We start from the raw sequence: 22,096 nt of genomic DNA on the forward strand, positions 1-22,096 counted from the left end.
GGCCCTGTTGGGTTTTTCAAGCTGTCAGGAGCAGGAGGCAGAGTTCGCACCTGCTTCACAGGTGGTTGTGAAGCTCCTCCATGTAGCCCTTTATCTGGGGTTTGGGGGAGCAGGCTGCCTTCCTGCCCATCTGTGCTGAGGAAGACAGCAAGTTCCCTGGGATGATCCAGGACTCCGAGCCTCCACTTCCCAACCAGAGAGCAGACTATAGGACTTTTGAGGGTCATGTTCTGCTTGTCCTAAAGCCTCTGTTTATGGTACAGTGTGATGTACACAGCAGATGCTTAATGTCTAGGTCAGAAATAAGGAATGATGGTTGAATAAAGTAATAAGCTATCAGCTGATGACAGCAAGAATGTGAAGCTCACTATGTACACTAATGACCTTGTCCTGCAAGAGGGAGAGTGTGCCTTTAACCCTCACCCTGTCTGTCCATCCACCAACCCATCCATCTACTGTTTTATACCATGACCCACTCATCCATCAATTCAACCATTACTCAAAAATATCCTTCTCTGTGCCAGGCTACATAGAAGTCACCCAAAACACAGACGTGAAGATTCAGTCTCTGTCATCTGGATTTTAGGGTTTTATGGAAACAAAGACAAGGGCACATTTTCAGTTCAGTATTATCACTGCTATGATAGGTGAAAGCTTGGGAGAGGAAAAGGACTTAGTACCTTGGAATTACTGGACAGTAATTGGATAAATGGGAAATAATAGCAGGGAAGGATGTAAAGGAAAAGAAATAGAGGGAGGAAAAAGAAAGAAAGAAAGAAGGAAAGAAGGGGAGGATATCATATAGATAATATTGTGCTCAGCAATGATTCCTTGGCCATACTTTGGAAGAAGGGTAGAAAAAGCTGTTCTAGACAGAACATCTGCATATGCAAATGCCACAGGTTGAGAAGGGTGAGGGTCCCTTCAAGAAACCAGCTCTTGCCTGGCCTAGAAAATGGAAGGGGAAAGTGTGAGAAGAGGATAGAAGGCCCCTGGGAACCCATAATGGGTGGTGTAGAGGTAGTAGTAGTAGAGGGGGTGTTCTTAAGCCACACTAAGAAGGTCAAAGCAGAACTCAGGTGCTTGTAAGCTGGTGAGTAGGAAGCCAGGTGAGGGGTAAGCTATGCTTGACCCAGATTCCCCTCCTGAGGTCCCTGCCAGTGACCAGAGAAACCTTTGCAGTACCCACCCAGACATGGGCCCGGCTCTGTAAAACCTTGGCCTGGGCAGAGGTGACTGAGTTCTCTGTACACACAGTGGTGGGAGATCAAAACCTCCCCAGGCCCTTCTCACTGGGCTCTAACTGAAAACAAAATTCAGAAGGGTTTAGGTTTGGACAGCTGCTTCTGTGGTTTCATTGGCATGAGGAAGGGAACCGTCTGCAGCCTGAGGCCAACCTGAGACTGTTAGGTGCATGAACTGTAAACCTTAGTGCTGTATGCCCACACCCTGGTTCCTTCCTCTGCCCACTTTATCCCTAACCTGGGTACCAGGCTGGGGGTGTCTTAACATCACTTATAGCTCAGACAGGGCAGGACAAGGCTGGCTTTAGGTTGGATCTTTCATAGATTGGACAACCCCATTTGACTAGGAGCTTCTTAACGGCCCCAGTGTCCCCATGGTCTGCCTTTCTGGGTAGAACAAAAGGAAGGTGGGGGAAGGTATGAAGAATAACAGAGGGCAGAAAAGAAGGAAAGGGAGAGTCTGTCTACCAGGACACCTTACTGTTACTGAAATGTTCAAAGCATATCACTCCAGCTACCCTCAACCATTGCTTCACCTTTTAACCTGTGTGTCACTAGTCCCAGGCAGGGTCCTTTCTGCATGTGGCACTGAGCTGAGACAAGCAGATGAAGATAGACACATGCTATTAATACAGGACCCTGGTAGTACTGGTCCAAAGGAACTTAGAGCTTTTCCCTTCACAGCTCTACTTTTTGTCACCCTTGTGTGTACTTTTATGCTCCTTGAGTTCCAACAGTGAAGATCGTTTCTTACCAACAGCCACTTAGACTATAGAAAAAAGCTAAAAATCAACCTCAGATACATAATGAGATATGTAATCTGCCTAGTGGATGGTGGTGGTGGTCTTCCCAGAAATGTACTGATTTTAATATATGTATATATGTATGTGTATATATATATATGTATGTATGTACATACATACATATTCAGATTATGGAGTGTGACTAATTAAAGGAAACATTGAGCCCAGCACTCAGGATGCTGAGGCAGAAGGACGGCAAGTTCAAGGCCAGCTTGAGCTACATAAAGAGGTAATATCTGAAAAAAAATAACAAATGAATAAAAAATATAAAGAAAACATTTAGAAGAAAGCAGCAGAGGAGGTCTCCATGCACAGTATATCCAAACCCCCATTTGTTGTCCCTCCAAGTCTTATTCACAACCCAAATCTACTTTGATTTACTTCCATGAGAATGAAGTGATACAAGTAAGAGCCAGAAAACCTCAGGAGTACATTATTGACTTCAGGAAAATGTCAATGAGAACCAAGTCTGAGACTCTCCTCTTTCAGTGTGCACAAAAAAATCAAGAGGCACAATGTCTAAGGAATAAGAATGGAGCTATGAACTGAAAGCCACTGTGAGCCTGGAGCCATCCTTCCCTGAAGATCAGGTGCATGATGGGAAACTCCCACCTCACTATCTGGTAGTCCTACCAATCAGCATTTCTCCACTCAGCTCTGAAGCCGCGGGATGGGAACAAACGGTGGACTATGGATGGTACCTTTTCTCCAGCTGGACAGGAGCAATTGATGGTCTTCAAGAACCCGATCTGTTCACTGCCAGGGGTGGGTGGCTGTGGGGGCACAGGTGGAGGCTCCGTCATCACAGTCACCTGGCACTGGAAGGAAAGGCCAGTGGGTCAGAATCTGGCTTGTCACTGAGAACCCATACCCTAGTAAGGAGCATGATCTCCAGGACTTCTAAGGAACTGGGCAGGCAAAAGGGACCCAGAAGCCCCTGCTGAGTACAGTGGGGTGAGGAGGTACAAGTCACATTGAAAGGCAGGTTCCTGAGTCTCACAGAGACCACACAGCAGATGGGCCACAGCCACTTCACTAGCTCAGCAGCCTCCATATTCACCCATGGAGAATGGTGACAAGTGTGCTTCCTTCATAAAGTGATGAGATGGAGTTAATGAAACAAAACAGAGTGTCAGTCCATCCTTAGGGCACCCTCCAGCCTCAGCCTCCCATACTCCCCAAAGCTGTACCTCATCACTAGATCTGGGGTCACCTGTTGGGAACCAAAAGCCACAGTCTGACAAGGTCACTGTGGCCTAGCAGCATTCCGACAAGGTCAGAATCTGCAGGTGCACCATGTCTCTATCACCGTGGGAAGGAATGCTAAATAGTTTCCCTTGACTGAAAAGAAGTTTATACTTAGTCAAGGACACTGGCAGTAAGAATGCAGGGTGGCAAAAACAGAAAGGTTGTAACTAGGTAAGAGTGTTTTTGATGTTTAAGTCTCTTCCTCTTTTGTTTATACAAAAGCTTGCTGAGAAAAATTAAAACTTGCCAGTTGTTCACCAACCTTCTGGTCATGTGTCTTGACTCCCTTCTTGAGTGAGTGAGTTCTTTCATGTGTCTTGTCTGTTCATGCCTTTCCTGAGTCCTTTCGGGTCAAGGACCTCTGCGATCCCAGTAGTCACCTCACTGAAGCTCAGACTATAATGATCCCTGGGAGAACCTGCTTGACTCAGCTTCCCCATCCCAAAGTGGTCACTGGGCTGCCCTTCAGGCCACATTCTGGTGGCCAACTCCCCCTTAACCCCAACTGCCCATTCCTAAACCTGGACATGTCCTCCCTGCACAGCCCACACACATCTCTCGCCTGCTCTGTGCAAGTCTGCTCACCGGTCCAGATGGGATGTCACAGCAAGTCTCCAGTTCAGCATGTCTTGAGTCACAGTAAATCACAGTCCGCTGCAGGTCAAACTGGAAAGCAACAGGAGGACAGAGCATGAATTTTAGAGACTGCAAACCCAGAAATCTCCATGCTGCGATCCCCCGCCTCCCCACACACACGTGATATTGGCTCACCTCCTCCTCAGGTCTCTCCCACCCTGAGCTGCACTATGGGACTTCAGAGGGAAGCTAACCATCATCCATGCATGACGCCACCCTTCTAGAGAGGGAGGATCAACATGTGCTAAAGCCTGTTTCCTTCCACTCTGCAGGGACTGTGGCTTCCGCCTCAGCCATGTGCACAGGCACACTTGCTTGCTTCATGTTACCATCACTGAAGGTGATGCAGACCTTGATCCAATGGCACCAGTCTCTGGAGGTTCAGTGTGTCTCTATTTTCAGCCTGTCTGGGCATCTCCACAGTCATTTAAGTTAACTGAGATTAAAACCTGCTAATCCCTCATTTAATACCATCACCGCTTAAATTAAAAAACTTAAAATATAAAATGCTCAAAACTTAAGTCATAGTATTAAATACACACACACACACACACACACACACACACACACACACACCCTAGTTCTTCTGCACATGAGACTGTCCACATGGCCGCCCATATATGACAGCTGTTGTCCTCCATTCTGAGTGATAGAGACTGGGGGGAGAGGGGTGGACAGAATTGATGGATAGTTAGTGAATCCAATCCTTTTTCAATCTGATCTCCATTAGAACACATGCACACATTCACACACACATGCAAACTACAAATAAGTTCAGGCCTTTTGCAGGACACCTCATCTCTGAAGGGTCTGGTGCTATCTGGTGGCTGGGGTCTTTCTCCACTCTGCACATGTACCTGAATGACTAACTAATGAGGACTAATCAGGGAGTTAGGAAATCCAGTGGCTGAGAACCATGGCATGGAAATTGATAAAGAATAATATCCTAGATTGCTGACTTTAACAAAATGGCTGACATACATCAAGGTCTTGGAAGAACCTGCATCCTTCAGAGTCTCAAAAAATAATAGCCCCAATCTGACCATCCAAGACCAAACACTCCCCCACCCACCACGTGGGAGGAGTCGATGATGCATAGCCCAGTCTCTAAGAGTTAATGACACAGAACCCAGTTTTCTAGGACCAACCACCCCCATCTCTGCAGACCCCAATAAAAGGGGTCTTGGAACCACCAGTGCAGTGCTCCTTTCTGAATCCCACCTCCTACTGAGGGTGTACCTTTCCTTTGCTTTCATTTTATTTTGCATAAATAAACTTGCCCCAACCAATTGTTGCCACAGCAGCACTCCCTGTGCTCAGATGCCCTCTGCTTCTCTGGACCCTAATGAATGTCTTGCTTCTCCTACTTACTTCTCTTGGTAAATTCTTTTACCAACCCACAACACCAAAATCCTCGACACTCACCTCAGAAGGATCCACGAGGAAACCATGGACTTCCCCATGACCAGGCCTTTCCCCGAAGGAAAGACCCTGGACAAGAAGCAATCTTCTTGTCACCCATCACCCAAACTGTGCTCAGGCACCCCTGTCTATGGCTATTTTTAATGTATATCCCATATTCCTTCAAGAGGTGGAACCTAATTGCCCTCCCCATGTGCGTAAGGTTGACTGCTTCCAGTGAATCAAATACAGCAAAACTGATGGCATGTCCTTCTGAAATCAGGCTATGGAAAGACTGGCTTCTGTGTTGGTATCTCTTTTTTTCTCTCTCTCATCACTTATCAGTCATCTCTCACCCTGAGGGACTCCAGCTATACGAGCTGCCCTGGACACAAGATTCCCTGTGGAGAAACAAGGGTGTTTCTCTACAGTCAACCATCAGGGAATTGAGGCTGCCACCAGCCAGCAGAGAGAGCTTGTAACCTAGATCCTTCAGCCCCATTGGAGCTTTGAGATAACACTATATTGGCCAAGAGCTTGATGGGGGCCTTGTAAGAGACAGTATGAGAACCACTCGGAAAGCCACCCCTGGGTTCCTAGACCACAGACTCTGTGAGACAATAAATGCCCATGGTTCTAATCTGTTGTCGTTGGAAAATTTGTTACACAGTCCACATAACCAAAACATTTCCTGTTACAGAGCAGTTTGCCAGATGCCTTCTCCGCCATGCTGCCACCTGCACACATGGCAGGCTGTAAGGTGACTGCACATCTGTGTGTCTGTCTTCCTTCTGGGCCTTGGATTCTTGGGAACAGTGACTAGATCCCAGCCAATGCTATCGTGAATGCTTAGCTGAGGTTCTCAGCAAACTCAGGCCTCTAACTTGGCTCCAGCTAACCTCTAGTCTGCCCTCTCATCTTCAACCTCCCCTGCCCCACATCCAGGCCCAGACCCTCAAACTCCTCTCCCTGTGCATTGTCACAGAACAGTGCTTCGTTGTGTGGGTTCCTTCCTTCACTCTTCAAAGTCTGTTTCCTCCATTAAAACATGGTTCTACTCTCTTGTTCTTCACAGGGTCCCCAACTCCAGAGCAGCCCAAAACACGGTAGATGTGGCAGAGGCAGAGAATAATGGTGGATTCACCCTTTACCAAAAGAACCCGAGCTGAATGAATGGTGGAGGGATGCAACCCGTGTAAGGGTGGAGAGTCCCTCAGAACACTGATGAGGCGGCCACCTGCGTGCCCTCTGTCTCCTGCTTCTATCACATGCTGCTCCTTGAAGTATATCCTCTCACCACTACCCCCACCTGTTCTGTTCAGCAGAAACAATAGTGATCCCATTCATCTATTTATTTCCTATAGAGACAGCATCTCAGAAGTAGGAGAAAATGACAATACGAGTATCTTGATTTCAAGCAAGGCCAGTCTTCAAGAGACAGCCCTGCTTTCTTCATTAGCAAATATCTTCTCACCACAGATGACCCATCTGGCAAGGCCACAGGGACAGGGCTAATGGAGTAGGAGACAGGAAGCCAGGACAAGGCCAAGCACAACAAGCCTGGTTGGATTCCCACCACTGCCCAAGAGCCCACCATTCCCCCAGCCACCCTAATCCTGACTCTGCCTCTGGCCTCTCCCATGCCCATGAGTTTCATTTTGTGACATTCCTCTACCCATTCCCCCCATTCTTGTCTGGAAGCCCTAGTCACAGTTCTGCCCTCAGTAGCTCTGGGTAAACTATTGCCTGGGTGGGATCAGGGTTCCCAGCCTCCCATCCAGTGGCCTTCTGTTGTCTACAGAGTGGAATCCAATTCAGAAAAGCTAGAGCCTGGAGTCTGGGGCCCACCAGGGAAGTCTGAGGCTCAGCTTAGCTTTGCTTTTATGTCAGTTGATGGCAGTACCCTAATCCCCTGAGCCTCAGTCTTCTTTTCTGTGAGATGCACTCACAGGGCTGTGGAGGGGACCAAAGGAAACAGGGCCCATAAGACATAGCATATGTCCACATGAAGCCCAGGCAGGCAGACTGAGGACCCTGCCCACTGTGTTCAAGGCCCCAAACCATGTGGCTACAAGTACCAAGATGATGCCACTGGAAGATTTACCATGGTACAGAATATATCCATTGTCCCTCCGTGTATTTCTCTATACTTGCTTTTAACATGGAAACATGGCATGGAACAGTAAAAGTGGGTGTAACACATCCATCCATGGACAAATGCCTGAGGCTCTAGGATTCCCAGGCATTTGGTGCCAAAAGGATACTTGTCACACTGGCAGAAAAAGAGAGTGAGGGAAACAACCAAGTCCCTACAGTTCACACCACTGGAAAAATGGGCCCCATTACTGACTCAAAGCAATAGCCAAATTCAAGAGTCAGGGCAAGAGAGAAACCTGACATCTCAGACCTAAAGCTAAGCACTGAGCTTAGAACCCACGAGCCACTTGCTAATTTTGCAACTTAGAGCAAGTTCTTTAATCTCTCTGCACCTGAATTTCCTTTCTAAGTGAGGATAAGTGACATCTCAGGACTGAAAAATGCATTGAAAGAAATGAGTGCATGTGAGTTACTTGTGACTTGGTGGGTCACATGCAGCAAGGAGCTCCTGAGGTGCTTGTGTTCATGCAAGCACTCACTACCTGGAGTTCACAAGGGTCTTCACTGGTCACACAAAGTCAACAGAGCTACTGGTGTCAGAAACCTGATGCACTCAGCTCTCTCTGGGTCTTTATGTAAAATCTGAAAGATGACTTTAGGGTTGGTTAGTCTGACAGCAGCAAAGCAGGCAACCCAATAAAGTACATGAGATTGACCCCTATCAGCAGGAAGGCATCCTGGGTTTGCATTGCTCAGAGAAAAGTTAAAGATGCTGATCCCAGATGTGTGGCCAGCTGGAAATGGCTAAGAGCCAGGAATAAGCATCCATGCATGACTCTCTCAGGTTCCTGGGAGGGATTAGGGCTCCTCAGCCCAACCACCTCCATTCCCTGTGTAGAGGGATGCTCAGGCTTGGGGCAAAAGAGCAGAAATTGGAATGAGTCAGTCATGGGGGGTCCTGGGAAGGACAAAGGACAGGGCCTCAGTCACGCAGGGCCCCTCAGTGGGCTCCAGTCTTAGAGCTCAGCTCCTCTACAAAGGAACAGCCCTCCTCTGCCCCTGTGCTCCCTCAAGGGACTGGCACCCCACCCGTCCGCTTGGATGTCCACCAGCTCACTGGCAACTCCCTTCCTCCTGTAGCAGTGAGTCACCAGGAACCACACTGTATCTCAGGCCTGTGCTTTCTTCCTGCCTCTGCACACCGCCCGTGCCGACACCCTGGCCTCTAGTACTTGCTCAGAAGGGCTCTGAGACCTAGGCTGCCTCCTTCTCATGCACCTCCTTCTCTTTCCCATCCCCTCTGCAGCTCAGGCACAAGGCTGGAACTCACCATCCACTTTAACCTCCACCTGTAAGCTGAACCTGTGGCCTGTGCACAGCAAGCCCTGGCTCTGCTTCCTCCATCCCTGGGCTTCAAGTGTCCACCACCTTACGGTGCTGCCTCACACAAAACTGTGCTCTAATTCATGGTGTCTAGATCCTTTGCACAGATAAGCTATCTACCCCTTCAGGGCTCCTCCCAGGAGTTAACTCCAAGAAGCCACCTGTACCCTTCCCTCATACACATATACACCTATCCTGCTGTCTAGATTGGACACTCTGGGACCCAGATACCTGATGCTCATTTCTATTGTGGAGTTTGTTTAACTGGATGATCTTAGTTAACAATTTGCTTAATAGTTTGCTTAACTGGATGACTTGAGTATGAGCCTTCCTTCCATAGGAGACCCAAGTCCTCCCTTCTAAGATAGTCCATGGTATGATTTGATAAAAGTCACTGCAGGTGTAGCGGACATCAGGGACACCTAGCTCCCTAGGGGCCTCCCTAGTAGGCCAGGGCCTTGGCTGCAGGAGACCTCCTAGTACTCACATCGATGGGCACACTGTCATAGAGACGCTTGCCAATCACAGTCTTGCCCTGAATGTCGATGTTCTCCCTCTCCTCAATGGGCAGTGTCTGCAGCAGCACGCAGTCAATATAGAGGGAGACATTCTGAGCCTGGATGCTCAGTGCCATTTTGTGCCAGTCTCGGTCAAAGAGGTCGTTGACTCGGGGTCCTCGGAAGACCACTCTGACGGCATCCTTCATGGCACCCACAGCATTAAACTCAACCGCCTTGTTCTCGCCATCCAGCCTTATGGAGACCTGGGTAGAAGGGAACCAGAGATTTCATGAGCAGGTTACTATGTGCCTGAACTCCATGGGACCAAGTAGAACAGGAGAAGTGGGGGGGATTTCAAAGTCCACCCTGAGAAAGCTGAGTCAGACCCAGAGTATGACTCTCACCAGCTGTCCACTGCTGTCTAGCCTTAGGCCAGTCTCTGAGCCTTCGTTTCCTCTTCAGCACAATAGCATCTGTAGTCATCATGCAGGCTGCTATAAGTCCAGTTCTAAGTGGAACGACTGAACTTATAACCTGACCAAAGGTCTCACACTTACCTGCCTGGAGGGGCTGTGTTTGTGAGGCTGTAAGACAATTGGTGTAGAGGGCCTGGGGCTGTGAGACCCACCAGAAATCCCAACTAGCTCCTGTGTCTCTGAAAACCCTGGCCTGTCTAAACCAAATGTATCTTCTGGTTAGATGCTAGGTAGCAGCGTGAGACCCTGTCTGTCAGCTGGCATTGTCTCTCATCCCCAGGGCAAAGCTGAAGGTCCACTGGGATGAAGTTCCTTGGTGGCAGGGGCCTTGTCTGTCTGGGTCACTGGAGTACCCTAACCCTTTGCACAATGCCTGTGGCACAGGGCAAGCTCTGGAGGAGAGTCATATTTTTGTTTGATTTTCAGGCATGAATGAATGAGCATGTCCTATTCTATGCACTCATTTCTTCACCTCTCCACAATACTCACTGAACAGCCTATCTGTGGGACAGGCAAGCTGGACAAGGTTCCAGGAATGTGACAGTGAACAGAATCAATACCCTATCAGCACATGAATATGGCGGCCATAAACTATGGGTTCACTGGGTGAATAACTATTCTCTGGCATTAGTCTTCATCTGTCCTGGCATTCATGATGGTGCCCAGCTCCCAATCTGACCTCTAAGGTTTTCTTTTGCTTGGTTTCTGCACCCTTCTTCTCCTAGTTAAGTTTAGCCTGGGAAGCCCATTGGAGTAGAACAAAGAGCAGGAAGAGAAAGAGGTTTAACACATATTCCTCCCACCCCTCCAGTTTCTCTGTGGTTCCAGAACGGCTTTGATCCTTCATGTACCATGGCTTATTGGGAGACGTTCTCCTTCATGATTCCACAATACATCATCATAGGAAACACAACATTCTCCCTGTGTCCCCTGCCATCCAGACCTGGGTGGTTGCTTCCTGCTGTTGCTGACCCAGGGATACTTATATTTTCCTTAATACTTATGCCTGAACCCCATTTGCCCCCTTACCCCGAGTCACTTAATCCAAAGGCACATCAAATCTTTGGGTCCAGTGGGCTCCACTGTCTGACTAACCCAACCAATAAATCACATTTAAGCTGTGTGGATTAATTAAGCTGTTTGGACAAGTTATTTAACATCTATGGTTTCCTCGTTTGTAAAATAGGAATAAGAGTTATACTTACATCATAGAATTGTTCTGAGGATGAAATGAATATATATATATATATTATATATACACACACACACACACGCATAATTGATAAAGTTCTTCTATGCTAGGTACTGTTCTAAATCTGAGTTAAGCAAATAAGTTCAACACCATCATTTTAGAGAAAGTTCCCTGTTAAAACACATATAATTAGATTCTAACCTGTCATTTGTTCTCACATCCCCAAGCATGTTGACTGACTTACTTTTTTTATGCACTGCATCAGTATATGAAATTTTTTGTTTGGTTCTTCTGTCTACCAGTTTACTGTCTCCCTTCTCCATCCTTTAAATCAAACACTTTGTCTTCTCTCTTTTTCTACCCCCAGTGGATAGAAAAATACATGGTTCATGATGGCACTCAACAAGAAGGTACTGAATAAATGAATGAAGGTGACCATTTGTGCAAGGGATGAGTTGGGTTTATAACACAGCCCAAGTCTTCTGAGTTATCTTTCTGAGCTCCTCCAGGCTTCAACACAACCAAAGGGGACCAATTTGTTTTGTCTCACCTGCTTGTAAGTTGTGGATTGGGTAAAAACTAGAAACCTATGAAATGCTCTCCAGCAGTTCAATACTTCTAATACACATAGTCTACCACTTCCATGATTGAACGTGGTCTTTTGTTTCTTTAGGACAGTCTCACACACAAGTTTAAGCCTGTGCCCCTGACCACTTTCAGCTTCTGATGGACTTGACTTTCTTTTCAATAACAATTCCATCTCTAGCAGGGGAGGTACACCTGGCAGGGCTACTCAAGTCTTAAGTCCATCAACATAGCTGGGTGACAGTGGAGAGGGCACTTTGTGTCATTATCAAATCATATTGGTTCTATTTGAAAATTCCATCCAGGGTCTGATGATTTCTCCCAACTTTACATTGCTACCTGGTGTGAGTCAGCATCACCTCTCACCTGGATTACTCTGCTACTTCATTCTCCATACCCGTCCTTATGCTCCCAGGACTGCACACCTCCCCACAGTTTATTCTTCAAAAAAATAGCCTATGTGGCCTTCTTCCACCTCTGGAACCTTGACTCTAGCTTGTCCTTCACACACACTCTGCTCTGCTCTAACTATACCACCTTCCTTCCTGTCCCTTTATCATATGAGTGAATGCCCCTCAGTTTCCTCAAACGACAAGTAGGGAAAGGGACAGCTTTCAAGGGTGGTTATAAATACTACATGACATTGGAGAGACACACATCTGTGCATGAATATCAATAATGGCTATAGAGGCATATAATTAATACCCTCCTGCAGGCAGCCCATCTTCTTGTAGGCCTGGATCCACTTTTCTTGTGTCTAGGCAGTATTTTTCTGAGCACAGAAGTGACCATCATTGGCATCTCTGGCAAAGGGCACTCAACCAAGGCATGCCTACAGAAAGTGAACTTCCCAGTGACTCTTCCAACATGAGACTCAAGTCTTTCAAAGCTAACTCAACCTCTGCATGGCTTTGCAGTAGGTATTTCCATCCATGGCTCATTCCAGAAGGAAAGGAAGATGCACACATGGCAGGAGGAACATGCACAGCTCTGCAAATGCCATGAAAGAAGAGAACCCAGACTGAGGGGGTGGTGCAGGCTCACCCCACAAGAATGTCATGGCAGACACCCAGACCCACTCTGCCAGACATGAGAAATTGGAGAAGCAAACCTATGTCTTGCTGGAGATGGAAGTAGATGGCAACACAATAAGCTTCCTTCTCTCCATAAAAATGGCCTCTGCAGAAGAATCTCAACCCCCTCCTTCAGCCTCCCACACTGAGGAAATCAGACCTCTCAGCAGTTAATACTGAATATGCATATGCAGCTGTGTGACTGGGGATGACAGGAAGGTCATTCACCAGGGCCAGCTAAGCATGTTAATAGCATAGGCTGGGAAGCTCAACTCCTGAGTTCAAATCTCAATTCCCACTCTTATTACCCATGAAGGCTCAGGCAAATTCCTGAGTTTCTCTGTCACTCAGTTTCCTCCTCTGTCTGAAGAGAACAGTGCAACCTACTCATAAGGCTGTGCTGAGAACACAATGGATTAAGATGTGCAAGGCACTCAGAATAATTCCCCAGTCATATTAAGAGAAGGTGTATATTGGTGAACAATGCATGGAGTACCAGGGTCAGCTCTGATCAAAGGAGAGAGAGCCTGCTGGTTTGGAGGAGCTGGTTCTCTCAGGCCCCAGTCTATAGCTGTGATTGCTGAAATTCTATTATTTGAACATGTTTTGGTTTTATTTCAGCTCACATGAAAGTTTAGACAGTCTCTCCTAGCTGACTGTGACAAATGTCTGTACATGGTTCGATTTCAATGAAAGGACAAATATATGGTTGGTTTGTGAACCCTAAGAAGAGGATTTGAATTTGGCATTGAATAGAAAAGAAGTCTTGCTTTCCTCTCAAACAACAGACCACACTGATAGCTTTGATTTGAAGATTTGTCTTGCCTTAAGGGAAAGTATGCTATTGAAGGCTGCTCCACCTTGTGGTAGAACTGAAAGTGAATTAGGTGGGGAAAGATGGGACTCAGAGCCTCATGCATGAGAAAACAGAAGACCTACTCCATTCATAAGAAGACATCTACTCCTGAAAAAACCTATATTATGTATTGAATGCTAGTCTGGATGCTTTGCATATATTACCTGATTTTTCTACCAACCATTCATGGTAAGTAGTCTCTATTTTCCATTTTTCTATCTAAGAAAACCAAGATTCACAAAGAGCCTTTTTCCAGGGCCTACACCAAGAAAGGAGTAGATACAAGATTTGGCTCTGGTCTAACCCTGCACCAGGTTCTTCTACTAAATCATGAGGCTGTGTCACTCACAGCAAGGGTCATAGGACAGCAGAGCTGGGAACTTGGTTAAGCACAGGATAGGAAGTAGGTCTCCTTCTTCTCCCAGCCTCCAGATTTGGCCTTGGCTTTTCACTGGGAGAAGAAGTGGGCCCTGTTGGATCATGTGACTTTCCCCTGTGGATTCTCTGAGGCGCCATACACCAGGCCCTCCTCCTCTCTGAGCCCAGGACTAAGGCCTCAGGAGAAAACACAGTGGCTAACACCATCCCCTGGGAAAAGGAACAGCATGCTCTTCACCCTTGAGACAAGGCAGTATGGCTATACCTGTGGAATGCCATACTGGTCGATGACTTGCCAGATGTACCAGTCCTCTTTCCTAGATGTTTTCCTGAACCGGAAGGTTGTGACAAAGGCATATTCATCAGGCAGACCTTGGGGGAACACATCCCTGAGGAAATCAGAGAACAAACAACACCAAACTTAGTGACAAGAGAAAGATCCCAGCAAAAGAAGCTCCAGCAAGCCCTCAATCACTAAGTCCTGCCAGTTTGACCTCTTGGGTGGGTTGAATCTTGATGAGTATTCCTAAAGTCAATGCCACAGTGAGACCCTCTAGGACCAAGGCTGGGCCCCTTCACTGTCTCCCTACTCCCACCCTTGGATCCTTCAAGTTCACGCTGCAGCACACATCTGCTTGCCTCTTGCCATCACAAATGACTGACAGCCAACAATAAAGTGGCCCTTCCCCCAGGATCAAATGCAGGGAAGACTCCCAACCTTCACCTCTCCTGCCCTGTTCTTTCTCAGCAAGGACAAACTACTGTGTCTTAGCCTGCTTTGTTCCCTGTACAGTCACCGGGATGCTATGATTCAATGCATATCCTTCCCAAAACTCATGTGTTAAATCCTAACCCCTAAGGTCATGGTATTAGGAGGCTTTTAGAGGGTGATTAGGTCATAAGGGTGGATCCCTATATGGGACTGGTGCCCTTATAAAAGAGGCCCCATAGAGTTCATTCACTCCTTCCAACACATGAGCTTATAGTAAGAAGGTAACTATCTATCTACAAGGATCTAATCTCAGACATTCCAGCCTTCAGATCTGAGATAAATCAATTTTAGTTATTTATGAGCAACTCAGGATATGGTAGGATATTGTCACAGTAGCTGTAATGGACCAAGACACAGGACACCCTCTCTCTCCACGGAGTCCTGGGCTCAGCTGAGCCAATGGGGTCATGCCTGCAGTTAGGGGCATCCTCGCTCCACTCCAACCAGTTCCAGAACTTCCCATTCTCTCCCAAATTCAGTAACAAAAAGTATCAGTCCCTCCTATGGAGGACCAAGTCTCCATCCCTCTGTGCCTCCCCAGACCATCCTCAGACCAGCTGTCCTTCCCCATACCCTCCCCATCCATGTCATGTGCAGAATGCAGAAGCTTATGAACTCCCTTCTTCCCCTCAAATCAAAGCCTCCCTGGGTTTCCAGCCAGTATCTTAGCAGGCTCTCTCTTCCTCTTTCTCCTTCTCCCTCTCTTGGCCAGGAGGGCTCTGGAAAAAGTTATCTACATACTCTCTCATTTCCTCTCCCTATTTGCTCAACTCATGGTTACCTGCCCTCTACCCCTTCACTCCCACCACATATACACCTTTTCCTAATGAGGTCCCCAATAAAGAAGCCTAAGCAATTCTTGTCCCTCAGCACCTACTGTGGAGCCCACAGGCTTCCCACAATGCTGAAAGAAGAAGAACTTTGAAAACTATCAAAATGCTGTTTCCATAGAGAAACTTTTCTTTCCCCACCCCCAATGCAGGGTCCACTTCTTTTTCTCATAGGAAGCACCCTAGACCACGCTGATATGGGAGCTTTCCAATGAACACTTATATCCCTGTCCCCACAATCTAAATAACAATAGCATTCACTCTACCCTAGTTGTGACAACCAAAATGATTCTAGGTGACACCAAATTTTACACAGACAAATTTTCCTCTGGTTGAGATCACTGTCTAACCTAGACTTATATTGTATTAAAATAAAATTTAGCTTACCTTTCTTTTCTTTGATTCAATAGACTACACATGACCTCATTTGATATAAGATCCTAAGATTCAATTAAAACTTGAAGAGCTTCATACAAGCTGGACACTAAGTTTTCATGTATATCTGATTTCCTCATCAAAAGAACTTGTGAAGTAGGCATTTTCATCCCCACATTATAAGTGGGTGCCTCGGCTCTGCAAAGTCTGGTCTCCATAGCTCTTCTCTTAAGCATCAGCTAACTGCACCCCCATCCCGCAGCATGCAGCCATGATGAAGCCACAGTCTGTTCTGGGGGTGGAGAACTGTCTCTGGAAATGGTCACGGCATTGACTGAGGAGGTAGAATCTGTCTGGCCAGACAGCCAGGAAGGAAAGTGGGGAGGCGTCTGGATTCCTGGTTCTTAGATTTGCAGATCCTCAGGGACCCTTAATTTGGCTACTGAACCTATGGGGAAAGATCAGTCTTCTCTGATTGCCAGCTCACAGATCTGAGCTGGGGGACTAGCCTAGATGTTCAATGCCATTCTTGGGGATGAGAGTTCACTCAGGATCACATCCAGGTAGAAGGAAGACACCATCACCCATGGCATGTGGGCTTCTCTCAGGATTCAGGGATACCTGTATTTGCCCCTGTGGAAGATGACAAGACATCCTAGCATAGGTCCACAGATACAGGCTTGGTAGTCACAGAAAGACATTGCCCTTTTTTCTTTTTTTCCATATTGCCCTAGTGAGCCTAACTATACTATTATTTTATTCCTGTATGCACTTTCTTCTTATACTTTTGAAGTACATCCAAAGACACAGGTGTGTGCATCTTCTAACAAAAGACAGATAAGATAGATAATAGATAGATAGATAAATAGATAGAAAGACAGACAGACAGACAGACATAGAATTAAAATATCATTATAATCTCAGGGTGGTAAGGCCATTAACAGAGAACATCGAAGGAAAGAAAACGTTCTAACCTCTTCACAAGTAACATAGCAAATGATGTGACCACAGTGCAAAGCACAAGGGCTTGGGGTTAGAAGACCTGAGCATGAAGTCAACTTTGCTTCCTAGAAACTGTGAGATTTTGAACAAGTTACTGCCCCATTTAGAGTCTCAAGTGTACCAAGAAATGAGAATAATGCCTGCCTTCCTCACCTCATGGTACTGAGAAATAAACTAAATGTGTAAAATACCCTCCACATGTTAAACAAGTTAGAAGGCATAAATACTGAAGGTGACATCCCTCTTCCTCATGAATCAAATTAAATTATGTATATATATGCATCATGTACAAATTTCAAACTATTAGAAGTTAAAGGGAAACTATCCTTTCCTGAAATGTCAGAGCTTTTTTGGTTTGATTTCCTCTCTGGAGTTGTGCCATGAAAACAAATGTGAAACTATACAAAAATCCCTTTCTTTTCAGGACACCATGAACATCTCAAGAACCTAATCCATCACCCAGAACCTGGGTCCGATCTCTGGTCTATAGAGTAGAGCTTGATGTTGATGTTTGATCCAAGTGTCGGATGGTAATGAAGCATCATTAGCAAATGGCAGGGGTCCCCTGTTAGGCCCTTCCACCACCAGATTTGTGAGTTTTATTTCTCTCCTTTGTTTTGTTCTTTCTCTATTACATTTTCCTTTCAGGCGAGGTTGCTTATGATTTTTTCTGTTTCTGAGTAGTATGGCTGGTGAATTCAGTAAGAAGGACTGAAATGAGAGTAGAGCCTGGAGTTTGTCCATCCTTGTGTACCCCCAAACCAGCCTAGGACCAGGGGTGTACTAACAGAGAGAACAGTGCTCAGTGTCTGGGCTGACAGTGGGCACCATCTCTATTTCACAGGTAAGAAAATGAGGCTCAGAGGGAGGAAGCAACTTGACTCACTTCCTTTTACTTCCATTTGATGTAGGCACTGTAAGCCACAGATGCGATGATGCCAGAGTCTGGTGCAGGGGTAGCACTCAGAGGATGTTCACCAAACTAAATGATTGCACATAATCAAGAATTCAAACTCTGTGCTTAGCATTCAGAGCCCACCTTGCCAGCTAGAATCTGACAGAGCACTTTCCTCATTGTGGCCTGACTGATTCATTCAGTCAATAAAGATCCAGCAACCTCTGGTCTGGGCAGGGCTTAGTTTGGTGCTGGGACTGTGGCAAATACCATGACTTAGCTCTGTCCAAGAGCTTCTGATGGAACAGGCAGACTGTCTGTAAAGACTAACTGCACAGGTGATTGGATGGATGCAAGATTGCCATGTTCTGCATAGGAATCCAGGTGTGAAAAAAGTGGATAAAGAGAGAAACAGAGCAACTCAGAGGCAGTATCCCCCAAAGCATAATGGTTGAGCCTTTCTTAAGGGGGGAACAGAGAAAGTGTCCCAAGTAAAGGGAAGAACACCAATAAAGGCCTAACAGTGAAAGACATATGCCCATCAGCCTGGGGACAAGTCAAGACACCACAAAGGTAGGGTGGTCATGTTACACATGGGACCGTTCACTTTCTGGTCTTTGGTTTAATAACACCTGGAAGCAATGAAAGAATTTTAAGATGGAGGAAAAGTAGCATGATGCAATATCATTTTGTCTTCAATGATCTGTTTGTAGTGAGAAAAATGGAACATCCATTTTGTTATCATTTTTAGATTTTAACTGGATGCCCAGTAGAAAAATTTTCACAGCATATTGTCTCAACAAAGATGCAAAGTAGGAACATCCATCTCTTGGGTAGAAAAGAAGAGAAAATTGAGGCACAGTTGCATTTGATAATATCAGGTCAGGCATGCAATAAACAATGAAACTGGGTTTCCATTGGTCCAAACCAGAGGGGTCTATCTGTCATGAAATGTACTGGCTTGTCCACAGTAGGTGTTGTATATCTATAAACATGAATGTTTGTTATTTAATGAACTGATAGAAGAATGTGTGGATGAGTGAATGATTAATGACAAATGCATATGGAGAGGTGACTGTAAAGAGACCAGAGAACCATGAGTTGGAATAGTAACAAACCAAGTTGAATTTCCAGTGTGACCTTACCAGGCACCTCTGAGTAGGCTACAGCCCAGATCAGTTGCTGAGTATGCATCTGTGGCTGATTGGTCCCTTCCCTGCCCTTTAACAAGGCATCCAAGGGTCTGGAAAGAGAAATGGTCACTCACTCGGTCCTCTGCACCACAGGGAAGGATCCCATCCGGACATAGGAACTCTGTGCTCCATTCTCTCTCTTTCCCAAGATTTCCTTCACACTGAACAGATCCATCAGGTCAAAACCTGTGCAAAAAGAAGAGTTGGGAATGAGTTTGGCAGAGGAAGAGAATGGGAGGCAAAAGATATGCTTGTCCACCTTCTTCAAAAACAACCAGCCAAACCACCCTGCCCCCAGGAAACGGATGTGCAAGTGAACTACTCAAATACATGTTCATAGAGAAAACAAACCACAGAGCCATGAGACATACAGCCTTAAGTCAAATTCCAGGGAAAAGGTGCAGAGGAATGCAGACACCAGCTGTCCCACTGAAAGATGAGCGCTGAGAGCATCCTGGATCACAGACAAGCATGAGACAAATGGAAGGTGTCCCGGTGTCTCCAGCCATGGGGGCCTTGGTGTTCTTAAAGTCTAAATGCATGTGCTGACTCCACAAGCCACCCTGCAATTTAGGGCTTTCCTTCCTCCATCACAGTCTCACCACTCATTTGTATTTTGCTTGGATTAGAGTTTGGCAGCCTTTAAGTCTCATGATTTAAAAGAGAGAACCAGGATAGAAGAAAACATGTTATTGCATTACTGAAAGGTATTTTGTTGTGTGGTTTGGTTTGGTTTCCCCTAAGAAAGAAGGTCATCATCAATGTAAAGTAATGAGTGGTCATGGTCATGGGCTTTGACCTTGCCTGAGGGGTAGGAGTGGGGATGGGGGTTTGATCCTGCTCAGTCACTATAGCCAGAGGAAGTACACTCAGTAGGGCTGTCCTGACAACAACCTTGGACCCTGGATATGCACCCCTCAGGAGATTCACAGTAGGTCTTTTACTAGTAATTATTCACCACTACTAGCAAAGCCTCCATCACATTTCCCAACAAGGAAAGGCTTTTACAAAGTTGTCTGGAGGGTTGATGGGTTCTGCAGACTAGGCCACAGAGGAGCCTAAGAAGAACACCTGTTCTGGATGCTGGTGGCCTGCCACATTGACTTTTGAGCCTGTCCATGCCTCACTGTGAGCTTTAAATGAAAAAATATGCAGGACCAGACCTGGAACATTATAAGTGCTCAAAAAGCACCAGAAAATTCCAATGATCCCTGGCCCTGAATGGACAGCATGGCCATCTCCCATAACAACCTCTGCTAAACATTAGCAGGTGGAAAGAGTTAGGTGGGTCTGGCTGGCACTGACCCACTGTGACTGTGGCTCAGTCACAGTCTCCCTGGACATCTGTTTCCCCCAGCAGGGGGGAACAGGTAGAAAAGGATTATTTGTTGTGTTTTTAGCACCAGTAAGTATTTATCCCATTTCTCACAATACTCACCATGAGTAGAAAGAGTCTGTCTTCTAGACAAACTGAGTTTCTTGCATAACAGTGAATTTGAAAGTTCAAATTTCATGCAATCAAGGATCCCTCAGTTCTGCAGTGTGCTGGACATACAAGCTAATAATGCAGCAGCTGGCCAGAAAGAAGACAGTGTTCACATTCACGCCAGGGAAGGGTGAGGTGTGCTGTCTGTGCCCACAATGTTTAATGGGACCAAGGCACGCTATGCGCCCACACAGAATCTGAGCTATACAACTTTAAGGAAGCTGTGGATTTGGTTAAGCTGGTTTCCTTAACTGGCAAAATGGAGGGAGTAAGTTCTTGCAGGGCTGAGATGAGATTTAAGTGTGATGCCTTTATAAAGTGCCTGTAGGGAAGCCAGCACCAGTAATTGCTAGATGCACTAGCTCTTCCTGGGGACCATGGTGGGAACCTTTGTATTTCTGTGCTCTGTAGAGTCCCCTGATACAACGAGCCTCATGCTCCTGGGTCAGCTGCCAGGCCACCTCCCCCAGCTCCTCATTACTATCTCTCTGGCTATACAGGACCAGATTCCAAGTAACAAACATGGCAAGAACCAGCTGCCTCCTCAGGCCTGGAGGAGTCCTGAGCACAGGGAGAGGCCGTCAGTGGCACAGACTGAAGGAGACACTCACCGAATGAAACCGAGGTCAGCCCCAACTTCTCTGCACTTAGACTGGCACAGACTCCACCCACTTGGAAGGGAGACTTGCCAACTCAGGAGCTGTGAGCCAACCTTCACCTGTGAGCAGAGGCACAGGTACCCTGAATCTCTTGGTTCCTGTACCAGCAAACAGCAGCTTACAGAGATGAATGGGTCCCATGCAATCAGGGCCCTTCTGACAACCCTCAAAGCAGCCATTTGCACTGAGTTCCTATACCTGTCCACATGGTTCTCTGGGAAAGGGAAGGGCTGCTGGATGGGAATGGGGTAGACTGACCAAGAAGCCCCTGGGGGACTTGCAGTTCTAGGGTCCATGGAACTGATATCAAGAGGGATAAACCTCAGCGCCTGTGTAGGATCTGGTTTTGTTCAGAGAAAAGCAGAACAGGCAGGAGCAGGTTTGACGCCTGGCCCTACCCTGGATCAGTGGCTTGGCAGGTGTACTGGTGTCTTCATCCTCAGTGATTCAGGGGTGAGAACGTTCCCTAGATGGGCTGCTGCCTCAAGGGAGGGGACTTCAGCTCAAGGAAAGCCACCAGTTGACATTAGGAAGCAAAACTAGGATGACCCGGAGGGAAAGAATTCATCACCTCAGACACACCTCGGCCCAGTCCCTGATCTCCACTCAGCATCTCCATGACTTTCTGCAATTATTCAGCCCTGCTAGCCCCAACTGTTCCTCTATACAAGGGGGCTCATGGCAGCCACCTCATAGGCCTGAGACTCCCACAGGATGTGGGAGAGGCTCACAAGTGACCTGAAGTGGCCCCATGGCTCACAGGAAGAGCTGTGAGATCTGCAGAACACATCCAGAATTAGGATGACCTCATGCCCACAGCCACCTGTGAGAAGTCAGGGGCCAGAACTGCTAAGGGACCTGCTCCTCTGTTTCACAGCATGGTCAGTTCTCACTAGACAGGACCACCTTCATCTGCATTTCCCCTCAGCAGTTATATGCAGGAGAATTAGGGAATAACAAGCGGCAGAAAACCAGGTTCAATCTTATTTGGTTTCAATGAATAAAGCCAAAG

At 46.6% G+C, this 22,096-nt stretch overlaps 1 protein-coding gene across 1 annotated transcript in view; it reads right to left on the bottom strand.

The window, feature by feature from the left end:
* The window catches only part of Col22a1 (collagen type XXII alpha 1 chain), a 247,389-nt gene that overhangs the window by 173,748 nt on the left and 51,545 nt on the right, over positions 1 to 22,096 (bottom strand). Inside the window, exons 5-9 of the mRNA XM_020188246.2 lie at positions 19,014 to 19,125; positions 14,138 to 14,261; positions 9,300 to 9,575; positions 3,881 to 3,961; positions 2,749 to 2,865 (exon numbers count right to left, since the gene is read on the bottom strand). Coding sequence (XP_020043835.2) covers positions 2,749 to 2,865; positions 3,881 to 3,961; positions 9,300 to 9,575; positions 14,138 to 14,261; positions 19,014 to 19,125 — 710 coding nt within the window. The remainder of the gene's footprint in view (positions 1 to 2,748; positions 2,866 to 3,880; positions 3,962 to 9,299; positions 9,576 to 14,137; positions 14,262 to 19,013; positions 19,126 to 22,096) is intronic.

The sequence above is a fragment of the Castor canadensis genome, chromosome 3 (assembly GCF_047511655.1).
Source record: "Castor canadensis chromosome 3, mCasCan1.hap1v2, whole genome shotgun sequence".
In the NCBI taxonomy this organism is placed as follows: Eukaryota; Metazoa; Chordata; class Mammalia; order Rodentia; family Castoridae; genus Castor; species Castor canadensis.